Source organism: Onychomys torridus, chromosome 5, assembly GCF_903995425.1.
Source record: "Onychomys torridus chromosome 5, mOncTor1.1, whole genome shotgun sequence".
In the NCBI taxonomy this organism is placed as follows: domain Eukaryota; kingdom Metazoa; phylum Chordata; class Mammalia; order Rodentia; family Cricetidae; genus Onychomys; species Onychomys torridus.
In genome coordinates this window covers 11,712,302-11,726,147 of record NC_050447.1, presented here as the reverse complement: position 1 = coordinate 11,726,147, position 13,846 = coordinate 11,712,302, and the positions used below count along the sequence as shown (strand labels likewise).

The 13,846-nt window shown below is 51.1% G+C and overlaps 1 protein-coding gene across 17 annotated transcripts in view; it reads right to left on the bottom strand.

The window, feature by feature from the left end:
• Positions 1-13,846, bottom strand: part of Cacna1a (calcium voltage-gated channel subunit alpha1 A) — a 300,508-nt gene that overhangs the window by 40,196 nt on the left and 246,466 nt on the right. For all 17 annotated transcript variants that reach the window (XM_036186919.1, XM_036186915.1, XM_036186917.1 and 14 more), the window contains 3 exons: positions 9,927-10,091; positions 7,466-7,576; positions 1,283-1,366 (listed from right to left, as the gene is read on the bottom strand). In XM_036186919.1, the coding sequence (XP_036042812.1) occupies positions 1,283-1,366; positions 7,466-7,576; positions 9,927-10,091 (360 nt within the window). The remainder of the gene's footprint in view (positions 1-1,282; positions 1,367-7,465; positions 7,577-9,926; positions 10,092-13,846) is intronic.

Genomic DNA, 13,846 nt, shown 5'->3' with positions numbered 1-13,846 from the left:
CTTGAGGGAGGAGTGGGCAAAAGGTTAAGTCTGTTCTGGGACTTCCAGAGCTTGCAGGAGTCAGTCAGGCCTTGCCTTCTGGTGCTGGGTGTCAAGTGTCCTGCTGTGTGGACTGAGACAGCTCACTCCTGCCCATCCATCCCATGCAGAAATAGTTTCCTCCCCCATTTCTTCTGGGTCAGCAAGAGGCACTGGTGGGAGAGGACAGGGAGGGGAGGTGGGGTCTCTCTGCATTTTTCTCTGCTGCCTGCCACCCTGGTCTGTGCCACCCTTTCCACTTCAGCATGGTGGCTGGGCATTTGGAGACACTTGGACCCTTCACTCACCCTTCAGTTCCTTCGGTCCAACCCTTTGAGACAATTCTCTTATGCATGAGCCCAGACTCTCAATGGGAGCCAATTCATAGGAGGTGCTTGGTACAATATTCTGAATGTGGTTTTCCGTTTGTTTGTTTTGTTTAGGGGGTGAGGAAACCAACCCAGGGCTTTACACAGGTCAAGCCAGCTTTCTGCTGCTGGGCCACACTCCCAGTCCAGTTATTATTATTTCCATTGTCACGGGGGGGGGGGGGGGGGGGGGGGGGCATCCCACCACTGCCCCTGGGCATTGATGGTTTGCTTTTGCTTTCTGGCCCCTGGGAGGATCTTTTACTGCCCCCTTAGCTTCTCGAGGGCTCCCAAGTCTGGGGCTCACTAGCTTATGGCCAAGGACAAGGTCTGGAAGGGGAATTCTGGGGCCCTGGATTTACTTGAAAGGGGTAAGGACAATGCATCCTGAGAGCCCAGGATCTGCCCCCCTTTCCCTATTTGGAATGCCTAGGGGTGGTAGAGGGCTGCTATTCCAGGGACTACCCTAAGGCTTTGAGAGTACTATTCCCAACATGGCTAGCAGGAGTCAGTGGAACCCAACCTTGTGTACTAGTTGGAGCAGGCGTTTAGCTCTACTTGCCTTTAAACGGGTCAGTTCTCAATGTAAAGAACTGCATTACTTATCCTAAGCCATACTCTTTATTCCTAATTTCACCAGCCACCAGGCAGGAGGCGCACTTCTCAGCCCTGGCCCTATGTCCTGGCTTTGGACACACCCATCTCCCCTCACTGAAACCTCAAGGGGCTGTCTTTGCACCCTCAAATCACCACCCAGAAAAACTCTTCGCACTCACTCCCCATCTCAGTGCCCCCTCTGTGCTTCCAGCCAGGAATAGCTGCTTCTGGACCCCCTTCCTGCCACCTCCCACTACTTCAGCCCAAGTCCCCCAGAGAGAAGCTGGCGGGAGACTTACCCCAAACTCGGTGACGAGGATGTCTGTGATGCTGCCCAGAACAGTCACAAAGTCGAAGATGTTCCAGGCATCGCGGAAATAATTCTAGAACAGGGACCCACAAGACAAAGATGCCAACAGAGGACTCTGTGCCCTCATTCCCCAAGGCCAGAAGGGCATCCTGGGACACGACAAGTATGTGGAAAGAGCGGCTCCATGTCATCAGAGCCCTCTGCCTTGAACCCTGATCCTGACAGCTTGCCCCAGAAGGGATTCAGGGACCTGCCTCTGCACTGCTGGGCCCATCTTTTGAACATTTCTGAAAGTTCTTCAAGTCCCCAGGACATCACGGAATTCCTCAAAGACACTAGGAGTGTTGGCAGTGAGACAGGTGGTGTGAGCAGGCTCCCTGCCTGTGGCCAGCAGCAATGGCGCAGGCAGAGTCAGCACTGAAGGGAGGCTCAGGGGAGCCCACTGTCTGTATGCAGGGCCCCATTATGTTTATGGCCACTGTCTAAGAGGACAGCCTCTGAGTTCAGATCCCATTTCTACTACCAGAGCTGTGTGGCTGTGGGTAAAGTGCTTAACCACTCTGTGTCTGTATTTCCTGATGTGGGTGAGAAGGACAAGAGAGGACATTGGATCAGGAGCTTCAGGGTTGCTAAGGCTGCTGTGAGCCAAGCTAGTGCTGTTGGCCAGTGAGAGATCCTCCACTATCCCTCTCTGTCTCTCTCTGGGGGTTGCACATATACATGTCTGCATGGGTGTGGAGGCTAGAGGTCAACTTCAGATGCTGTTCCTCGGGAGACTTCCATCTTGTTCTTTGAGGCAGGGTCTCTCACTCACCTGAGCTCACTGATTCGGTTAGGCTGGCTGGCTAACGAGCCCTGTGGATCCTCCCGACTACCTCTCCTTGGTACAGATGTGCACCACCATGCCTGTCCTTTAAATGGTTTTTAAAAATTTAATTATTATGTGTATATGTGGGTGTCTGATTCTCTGGAGCTGAAGTCACAGGCAGCTGTGAGGGGCTTCATGGGGGCGCTGGGGATCAAACTCAGGTCCTTATGCTTGCACAGCAAACACTTTATAAACTGGACCATCTCCCTGGCCCTGACTCCAGAGCTCTCCAAACCCTTTGCCAGCTGACTATTCCAGGTGGTGGCTGGGTCCCCAAGTAACTAGGAGACAAAACCCCTCCCTGGTTTTCTTTGTTGATAGAAGCCTCAGATTCAGGGGACATGTGTTACTGTGACCTCTCCTGATTGGCCCATGTCCCAGCTTTGCACTGGCTCAAGAGGGGCGTTATCAGGCTGCACTCTTTTTTTGTTTTTTGAGACAGGGTTTCTCTGTGTAGCTTTGTGCCTCTACTGGAACTCACTCTGTAGACCAGGCTGGCCTCGAACTCACAGAGATCCACCTGCCTCTGCCTCCCTAGTGCTGGGATTAAAGGCGTGTGCCACCAACGCCTGGCCCAGGATGCACTCTTATCCCAGGTTCTTTGGTAACAGTCATAGCCTCAAATCTCCAGAGAGCCCTCTTGCTCCGACAAAAAATTACATGTGGGCAGCTTTTCCCTGCCTCACTGGGAAGGCTCTGAGCCAGGAGTTCCTGGGCCACCAGATCATGAGTGTGCACGAAGCACAGAGTTTGCAGTGTGATAGATAAGTATGTGCTCAACAGGTGAGTGCTGGGGTATACCTGCCTGGAGGGAGTTCAGGTCCCAGTGGCACTTCTGGTACTTGGGCCTACCCTTCCCTCACATACCATCACTGGCCTTCTTTACTTTCTCCCAGCATCAGGCCCTGGCTGCAGTTCTTGATTGACAGCCCCTGGTGCCCACTATACTCTCCTCAGAGATCGCTGATGGTGAGTGTGCTCTCTGCTGCCACCTGGAGGCCTCAGGTGGACCGGAGCCTGCATTGTAAGACACTCTCCACTGTGGACAGTGGAGGCCCTGTCCTTGACTCCTCTCCTCTCCTGCCCTTTTGGGAGCCGCCGTCATCTCCCAGGTAGGTTCCATGCATTCAATCCTCATCTCAGGCTCTGCTTCGGAGGAAATACTCAATGAAGTCAACTTCTAGGTGTTTGGCCACTAATCTTAAGCTCAGGATCTGTCACCTGAATGTCACATGAGGAATTAATTTCAGGCTTTCTGTACAAGGCTCCTGAAGAATAGACACTGTGGGGTATAGAGCCTCAGTCCTGGCACAGTGGAAAACTGGCTGAGAAGAAGGTAGCTCTCAGTTGTGGGAGGCTAATGCTCCAGCTCTGGTTTCTCAGAAGTGCCAACAAGGGCAAAGATACAGAGGTATTGGGTGGGATCCACTCAATTGGAAGGGGACTTGAATCCATGTTAGGTTAAGCTGGGAGCTGACACCTTCCTGTGACCACCGAGAATCATTCTCCATGCTTCTCCTATGGAGCACAGCTCACAGGAGTCATGGGTCTTTCTGGTTATGCTCTCCTTCCTGCAGGGACCTAGCACGTACACAATTCAGTGCCCCATCGCTCAGGCTACACCTTACAGAGCCTTCTGGGAATACTCGTTAAAATACATTTGAAGAAATCCCAGCACTCTGGAGGCAGAGGTAGAACCAGTCCAGCCAGGGCTATACAGTGAGACCTTGTCTCAAAAAAGACCAAAAGAAAACAAAACCCACAAGATTGGTCTGGCATGGTGCTGTCACCTGTGAACCCCAGCACTCAGAAGTCTGAGGCAGGGAAATTCAGTCTGAGGCCAGCCTGGTCTACACTGTGAGTCTATAAAAATGTAACCAGAAAACTAAGTGTTGGGGCTGTTACCCAACAACACGGAACTTCTGGAGGTGGGTCTGGGGCACATTCAACTTTGAGACATTTGCCCACGTGCTGCTGTGCTGCTGCTGGTGGTGTGTGTGTGTGTGTGTGTGTGTGTGTGTGAATTTGGCCACACTGGTGGATGTCAGAAGCAAAAGGTCAATCAAAGGTATCTTTTTTTTTTGTTTTTGTTTTTTGAGACAAGGTTTTCCTGTGTAGCTTTGTGCCTTTCCTGGAACTCACTTGGTAGCCCAGGCTGGCCTCGAACTCACAGAGATCTGCCTGGCTCTGCCTCCCAAGTGCTGGGATTACAGGCGTGCGCCACTACCGCCCGGTTCAAGGGTATCTTTTGAGACAGGGTCTCAAATTGGTCTGGAGCTTGCTTGGCTCTCTGGCTAGTGAACCCCAGGAGTCCTCCCCAGTGCTGGTGTTACACCTCTTTTTATGGGTGCTAGTATCTGAACTCACACTTCTGTGGCAGGCACTGCACTGACTGAGCCGTCTGCATTCCCCATGACCTTTATTTTCACCCTTCCTAGTATTTATAGAGTGCTCATTCCCTGTCAGTTTTCATGGGTATTCCTTGGATGAACAGCCTAAGACAAGGACTGAGTGCTAATAATTGATTTGGGAGGTGACCCCAAGAAAGGCAGCCCTGATATGCATTATTGGGTTTGATGCTACCAGGAACTCTGCTGAAGGAGTGACCCCTTCTAACTGCAATTAGCTGACACACCCTGTGGAAGGGGGCAGACTTGAAGTCCAGGTTTTTCTGGTGTTAAAGCCTTCAAGCACCTCAGTAGGCCAAGGTGAGAATCCTGGAGGCTGGCTGAGCCTACCGGGAGCCCTCCAGGAGGACTGGACCAGGAGACAACAGTGTGGCAGTTCACACGTGCCTGGAAAAAGTCCCTCAACATAACAACTGCACGCTACACTTTGAGTCCTTGAGGCCAAGAGGCCAGGTCATCAGCCTGTGGTGTCCACGGGAGGTGGTGTGAAGTTAAGAGGTGGGGCCTAGTGAAAGGGAGTGAGGCCGTGGGCAGTGTGGTCTCCATGACTGGGGAGGGGGGTGAAAGCCTTTCCCTCCTCTCTCCCCCACTCACTGCTGCTGTGTCTTGTTTTTGAGACAGTGGCTCACTATGTAGCCTTGGCCTGCCTGGAGCTCACTGGCTGGTTTCAAACTTACAGAGACCCTTCTGCCTCTACCTTCAGAGTACTGGGATAAAGGGCGAGCGCCAGCACACCGACTGTACATGATAGGTTTTTTTGGTGGGGGCAGGGTCTCATGTAGTCCAGGTTGGCCTTAAACTCCTGACTCTACCACTTCAGCCTCTCAAGAGCTGGAATTCTCACTGGGCATCTCAAAGTCTGGCTCACCACCTGCGTTCTGAAAGAACACAAGCTAAATTTTAAGGTATCTATGAGCCTTCTAAAGCCCTACAAAAATAGTGAGTTTTCCTTTTCTTTCTTTTTCTTTGGCTTTGTCTTGCTATCTAGCCATGGCTGGTCTGAAGCTCACTATATGAACCAGGCTGGCCTTGAACTTGTAATCCTCCTGATTCAGCCTTCAGTGCTGAGGTTACAGGTGCATGCTGCCAGGCCTGATTTAAAAATACCTAATACTTCTGTGTCAAATGGATGCTATTAGAAATACATCATGAGTTTGGTAGGGGCCCGGCCAGAGACCCACAGGGGAAGGCTAGGCAGCCAGTGACTGGGAGGTGCCTGATTCCCATGCTGGGGAGCAGGCCACCAGGACAGGCCAGCTCCTTTCCCTTGCCCTTGGCTTCCTGCCGCCACAAAGTGGGTGCTGTGCTCTATCTTGTTCTCTATCAAGTCCAGTGGCCTTCCCACAGGCCCACAGGCAATGGGGCTGAAATGCCATGGGCTGAAACCTCGGAAACTCAGAACCAAAGATAAACCTTCCCAGCTTAGTGAGATGGGTCCCTCCGGCCTTTGTGACAGCCATAGGACACTAACACATCAAGATGAAAGCAGGCACTCCAGTTAGGAGCCAGCAAAAATAAGGCTGTGACAGTCCCTGTGTAACTTCACAGTTCCTCTACCTACTCATCGGTTCCCTGGGGGATCTGAGTGCCTTAGATTAAGATTATGCCACCAGTATAGACCAAAAAATTAGCAGGGCATGATACACCTTTAAAAGAAAAAATTCATTTGGGTACAAGAGACGATTTTAGACTACATAGATAGCATAGCCGTGCCTGATGGCACAAGCCTGTCATCCCAACTCTAGGGAAGCTGACACATGGGGATTGCAGGTTCAAAGCCAGCACTGAGGGAGAGTCAAAGCAAGGCCGGTCTGAGCCTCTTTCCTCATTTGTGGACATATGTGTGCATGCTCCTGTGTATGCACATGTATGGATTTGTATGGGTGCAGGCCAGAGGACAAATGCAAGGGTCATGTCCAGGAACACTGCTTGTCACCTTTGAGACAAAGTTTCCCACTGTTTGGAGTGTATCAGTTAGGCGAGACTGTCAGGCCAGGGAGCCACAGGGCCTCCATCCTCTACCTCCCCAGTGCTAGGATCACAAGTGCACGCCACCATACCCAGTTTCCTTTCTTTCTTTTTTTTTGCGGGGTGGGGGGGTGTTCTAGGGACTGAATTCCTCATGCTTTCGAGGCAAGCACTTTATCAATTGGGCCATTTCTCAGCTTCAGTCTGGGTAATGAAGTGAAACTGGCTCGGCAGTTAGGAGCACTGGCTGCTCTTTTAGAGGACCCGGGTTCAATGACCAGTATCCACACGGTGGCTCCCAACTGTCCATAATTCTACCCCCAGGGAATTTGCTGACCTCTTCTGGCTTCTGAGGGCACCAGCACACATGTGTACACAAACACACATGCAGGCAAACACTAACGCACACACATAAAATTAATTACAAAATCAAGATGAAAGTAAAACGACAGTGGGTGAGCCCCAGAACTCCACCGGGTGTCCGTGCACTGCGCTGTGAGGTCTGCCGGGTCTGGGCAAAACTGCTTGCTTGCTTGCTTTCTTCTCCTGCCTCCCTTCCTTCCTTCCTGTCTTTACTTCTGACATGTCTTACTCTGCCCCAGGCTGGCCTGGAATTCCAGAGTCTCTTGCCTCAGTCTTCTAAGTACTGGGGTGACAGGTATCCTCCAGCAGGCCTGGCCAGTGTGACTACTGGAGACTTGTCCTCTGTGGTCATGGCTTCCTGACATCAGTACCTCTGACTGGGTCATCTGGAGGACAGCTGAATACATTACCATTAGCTCCTGGCAAATCTGGATTGGGCCTCCCTGGTACTTATTTCTAGGTCAGCACAAGTTGTGCAGGTTGGGTGTAGGCCTTCGGTGGGGACCAGGTCTTGGGGCCCAGAGCACACACTTCTATGTGCCCACCACCCTCAGGCCCCACGTACCAGAATCCCAAAAGCCATGACTTTCAGCACACACTCGAGAGAGAAGAGGGAGGTGAAGACAATGTTGAACACTCGGAGGGCGTTTTCATAGGCCAGAGAGGCTCCATAGAACTAGATGGAGAAGGAGAAGCAGAGAAATTAGTGGTCTGGCTAGGAACCAGGCTGCAGGTCTAGGAACCAGGCTGCAGGTCTAGGAACCAGGCTGCAGGTCTAGCAACCAGGCTGCAGGTCTAGCAACCAGGCTGCAGGTCTGACCTAAGGGCCCAGGGAGGGTAACAGCTCAGCAAAGCCCTGGGCCTAAGACAGGGTCTGGTCTGGCACAGGCTGGCCTTAGAATCCTGGTAATGACCCCGGTTCAGCCTCCTAAGTGCTATGACTACACACACAAGCCAGGAGCCACAGTACCAGTCCTTATCAGTGGCCATTGTTATCTGCTGAAATGCTGAGTGTCTGTCTGTTTGCTTATCTATCTATCTATCTATCTATCTATCTATCTATCTAACCCAGGGCCTTGTGCTTGCTAGGCAAGCGCTCTACCATTGAGCTAAATCTCCAACACTTTTTTTTTTTTTAAAGATTTATTGGGGTTGGAGATTTAGCTCAATGGTAGAGCGCTTGCCTAGCAAGCACAAGGCCCTGGGTTTGATCCTCAGCTCCAGGAAAAAAAAAAAAAAAAAAACCCACAAAAAACAAAAGAGAGAGACTCTGTCTCAGGAAAAAAAAAAAGGGCTGGAGAGATGGCTCAGAGGTTAAGAGCACTGATTGCTCTTCCAGAGGTTCTGAGTTCAATTCCCAGCAACCACATGGTGGCTCACAACCATCTGTAATGTGATCTGGCTCCCTCTTCTGTATACATAATAAATAGATAAATCTTTAAAAAAAAAAAGATTTATCTATTTATTATGTATACTGTGAGTGTTTGGCCTACAAGCCAAAAGAGGGCACCAGATCTCTCATTGTAGATGGTTGTGAGCCACATGTGGTTGCTAGGAATTGAACTCAGTTGAGCCAGTGCTCTTAACCTCTAAGCCATCTCTCCAGCCCAAACACTAAGAGTCTTTTTTTTTTTTTTTTAAAGCAGAGCTGAGGACCGAACCCAGGGCCTTACACTTGCTAGACAAGCGCTCTACCACTAAGCTAACTCCCCAACCCCTTATTTATTTACCATAAAGCATCTCAATGATAATGTAGCCAAGCTTTCTTGTCAATTAAGAAGGTTTTTGTATTTCCTTTTGTGTTTGTATATATGTGTGTGTCTTTGGGCATATATGTTTATATATGTGTATGTGTGTATCTATGGACATACATGTTTATATGTGTGTGTTGTGTGTGTGTGAATGCCTGTAGGTATTCAGGAAGCTTGTAGGTCCTGTAGAGCTGGAGTTACAGGCAGTTGTGAGCTGCCCTGCATAGGAACTGGGAACCAAACTCAGGTTCTCTGGAAGGGCAGTTACAGCCCTTAGCCACTGAGCATCTCTAGAGCATTCCACTTTGTACTTATTGTTTGGTGCTAGCAATGAAGTCTAGGACCTAATGTATGCCAAGAAAGTGCTCAGTCTTTGTTATTTTAAAAATTTAATTACATATTATTTAGATACTATGTGTGAATGAACACAGACACACATGTGGAGGTCAGGGGATGATTGGCAGGAGTCAGTTCTCTCCTTCCACCATGGGGTCCTGGGAATTGAACTCAGGTCACCAGGCTTGGTGCAAGTGCCTGTTCTAGTTATTACTGAGCCATCTTGCCAACTCTTTATATTTTTAATTTTGAGACATGGTTTTACTAAATTGTCCATGTTGATCTTGTATTTGTGACCCTCCTGTCTCCGCCTCTGACGCTGGGTGACAGGCATGTGCTGTGCTGTCTGCGTCTCCTGGCTGGCACCATTACTGCCTTTGGTGACCTCCATTGCTATACTAGTCAAATAATACAAATCATTTTAAAAAAGAGAGGAAGGCCTGGGGTGTGGCCTCAGTGGTACAGTGATGGTGTAGGATCTCTCAGTGAGGGCTGGGAGTATGGCTCAGAGGTAGTGCCCCTGCCTAGAATCCCCCACTGAGGGCCTGAGAGCCCTGAAGCTCCAGAAGCCCCCATCTCTGACCTATTTCATGTTCCACCCAGCACACATTTGAGGAGGGTGTCCACTCCTCTCCACGAGACTCCCGCTGAGCCCTAGGGAGCCAGACATCTACTTCCCAAAGATCAGAGTCTCGTGGAACCACAGTGCGGGCAGCCACAGTGAGACTGAGGCACGTGAGGGTAATACCAGAGAACTGCAGAGACTAGCTCCAGACTTAGTTTAAGGCTTCCAGGAGGAAGGAAGGAGCTGGCCCAGCAGTGTGGTGGGGACAGCATGGCAGACAGAGGGAACAGCAGCAAAGGCTCAGCGGTGGCAGAGTGTGGTCTGGCTGGGATGCTGTGCAAGGGTCTTACTTTAGGAGGGCGGTGGGGGCTTACCTTCATCATTAGCACAATGGTGTTGAGAGCAATCATGGCCATGATGGTGTACTCAAAGGGTGGAGATACCACAAACTGCCACATTCGGTACTGGAAGCTCTGCTTGTTCTGGGGCATGTGCCTGGTCAGCGGCTTGGCACTGATGGCAAAGTCGATGCAGGCCCTCTGTGGGAAATGCCAGTGCATGAGAAGGGTCGACAGCAGGAACACGAGGAGCTGCTCACAACCTCCCGGGGCAGCTGTGCAGAGCTCCAGGCAGTCCTTGTGGGCTCCTCACAGAAACTGACAGTTCTGTTGCCTATGGCAACTTGGGGAGCCACCACACTGATGCCTCACATCTCTCCTGGAATCTCCTGGCAAGCTGTTATCTGCAGCACCAGTTTGTGAATGAGGAAAACAGCTCAGAGAGTCTGGGCTTGAGGTGCAGCTGAGAAAAGCTGTGAATGACGTTAGACAAGCCTGCCCTTTGGGTCCTCTCTTTTCTCTCCCTGCCCCCCTTCCTCTCTCTCTCCCTCTCTCCAGGATTTCAAGCAGCCGGCCTGGTTCCAAGCTGCCTGTGTAATCAAGATGACCTCCTGTGGTGCCAGCATGGACCAGGGCTTCCAGGACACTAAGTGAGGACTGTACTGCCTGAGCTGCTTTCCTGGTGCCCTGTCTCTCCTTTTGGGACAGGATCTCACTCTGCGGCCAGTGCTGCCTTCAAAACAGTTCCCCTCGCTCTGAGTGCTGGGCTGACAGGTCTGACACCATGGCCAGCTATACTCTTCTTTGGGTCCCTTGCTTCTCCTTGTGTGTGGGGGAGGTTGTGGGACACACAAGAGGATGGCGTTATCTGGTGCTGTGGAGGCAGAAGGGCTGGACTACAAGGACTACAAAGGCAGCAGAGCCTGAAGCCATGAGGGACCAGAATCCAGGAGGAATTTGGTTATTACCAGTTGAAGCCTCCATGGGCATCAGGTACTAGAGAACAGTAGAGAGCGGAAAGCATTATGAGGGACTGGGTATGTGACAGACAATGCCTGATGTCTTGTTCAGTCAGGAGAGTTAAGGAAAAGTAAAGAAGCCAAATTCAGTGCTTGTGAGCCACACCCTGAGCAAGTGTTCCCTGAAGGGAGGAAGGTGTGAGTACCAGAGCAGTGGGCAGTGTGGGTGGGAAGACTAAGCATGTTCTCACGACAGGCAGAGTACAGCTCTCCCACGCAAGAAAGCATACTTGCGGGTAGAGACTGTTCACGAAGCTTGGGGCCCCTTTAGCTGGGTGCGGCTGAAGGAGAGCCTGAGTGTTGGTGTCCCTGTTGGAACCAGGGAGCTGGCTCTGGCAGCAAGGACGGCAGCTGAGAAGGCTCTCCTCTTCCACGCACCTCTGGGCCACTGCGGCCAGCAGGTCCCCAAGATGAGGAGACAGCAGTTCATGCTCAAGCTGTGCCCAGTGCCACTCTTCTGCGTGCCGGGGCGGGCCTCACTAGGGTTTCCTTTGTGTTCCCTTAGCCTCTGGAGCTCACGAACAACAGGCACTTGCTTGGAACAGACAGCAGCAGCAATGGTCAGGGATCCTGGCCACGCTCACAGCAAGGTCTCATTATATAATGCTACCCCTGAGTGTCCTGCAGAGCAGGGAGAGGGTCTGAGCCGGGTACATGGGTAGGAAAGGCATTTCCAGGGCCATAAACTTGCAGAACGAGAACCTCAGGGCCAGGGGTGGGCTCCCTCCCTGTGAGTTGTTGGCCAGGGAGTCCCTGAGGCCCCATAGACCATAAAGACCATTGTTACTGCTCTTGGTTGCATCCCAGAAATAGTAAGGCCCTGTGTGCTGTGGTTTCAGGACATGGAGAAATAAAGCTGGGGATGACTGGAACCCCGCTCACTACTGCTGGCTGTTGTTTGTAGTACTGGAAAGGGAGATAGAGGTTGCTGAGGGAGGATTGTCCCCAATGGTGCTATTCAGCTGTAGGCCCACATGCTATAGTGCCACCCTACTCGGCAAAATGTGTTCACTGGTACAAAACAGGACAACTGCTATGGGTGCCACCAACTGCTATCTGCGGACTGAAGGCCTGCTTTGCAGGAAAGGGCCTCTTGTGGTACTGCAAACCAGGACACAAATATGTAGCTGGTGTAGTCACAAGCCCCAGTAAATAGTCCACTGCCATTGTTTCAATAAACAGAAGTATATGTCTGTCATATTGTCCTCTGCACATGTGTGGTTCATGCCTGGCACTGCTGTTGACAGTCTGGGTTGTGGAGGGACCACTTCTTTTTTTTTAAATAAGTGGGGGTTATTGCAGAGACTCAAAACTGGTCCAATTTCAGAGAATTGTGTAGCCTTTTGTGGCAGTTTCCAATGCTCAGCTGTAAGTGGAGGGAAGCAGCTGTCTCTATGACCAGATCAGCGGCTCAGAGAACACTGGCGAAGAGGAGGCAGGAAAACTGTAAGGGCCAGAGGCAGCTGTGTGGTTGCGTGTAGCTCTCTCCTCTGAGAACTCGAGGAAGGCTCACAAGGCCCATGAAGCTCACATGACCGAGGAAGCTCCCAAAGTTATATTCTGGAGACCCTCTGCAATGTTGTGTAGTGAAGACCAGTTGGAGAAAAGGCTTTTCCTTACAGATGCCTGTAAAGTGTGCAGGAGTTCCAAGAATGGACACTTTATAGCTCCCATGAGTCATCATCTATGCTGACCTGGCTTTGGTGATGCGGTTGTCATTAAGTCAACTGTGTCTGTAGGTGACCCTGTACAACTCGACCTGGGTGGCATTCTTTGATTTGTCTTTGCTGTGCTACCTGGGGGTGGACAGATACCTGTCTGTATGTCCTTGGAGAAAACCATACAGTCACTGTGGGAGGAACTAAGGGCTAGACCATGGCACACTCTGCTTTGCTCTGAAGTGTCTTGGAAGAAGGCTGTGTGTTAGCTTGGCCAACAAGGATAAAGAAAGGCAGGCCAGGTGGTGGCGCACGCCTGTAATCCCAGCACTCGGGAGGCAGCGCCAGGCAGATCCTGGACTACAGAGTGAGACAGGAAAGGCACAAAGCTACACAAAGAAACCCTATCTCGAAAAACCAAAAAGAAAAAAGAATAAAGAAAGGCATAGGAGGACCACTGAGCAGGACATGCTGCCTGAGTGAGAAAGCAGTCCCTTCGTGGATACATGGGGCTGCTTGCTATTGCAGCAAACCTCATGCCTGATGACTGATATATCCTCCATATATCTGATGTGTGCATGTTTCCCCCCTGGAAACTCAAAGGAGAGCTATCTTGCAGACTGTCCCCTGACTGGGAACATTTGCTGCTGTTCTGTCCCCATTCCCCCCCCCCCCCCCCCAATTGGTTATGTTAGGTCTTAAACTCAGGACAAATGGCTGAGGTACCTGTTAACATATCAAAGTGAACCTGGCCACAGATTCTCCCAGCATCCCTCAGTCCCTACCTGTTATAGGATATGGCTGGCATACTCTGGCCCCTATCTTAAACATCTCCAGTCCAGGGACTGGGCTGCCCTTCCCCAGCTGCTCTTCCTTATATAATCCAGACATTTTGGTTACCTGGCCTTTTGGTCTACCCTTTACCCTCTGGCCAGTATCTGGCCCAGACTACCCCTCTTGGTTGATGGCTCCTCTCCTCTCCCCACTCTCCTCACATGGCCAGGCTCAGGGTCATGTTCACTCTGGACTCTCCCAGATGTTCCTGCCTCTGGTCTATGCTCCCCCTTTTATCTACAACAAACCTTCTCCTCCACCATACCTAGGAGCAATCATGTCCTTCCTTTTATTTCTTTTCTCATTCATCTGGTACCAAAAGCCAGGACTGGCATACATGAGCTCCCTTCCAAGGAACTCGGCTGCTCTGAACCAGGCTGCCGACCTGATTCTCCTACGTTATGATGTACGGATCATTTGTTTCCGCTGGCTCCTGTCACCCATC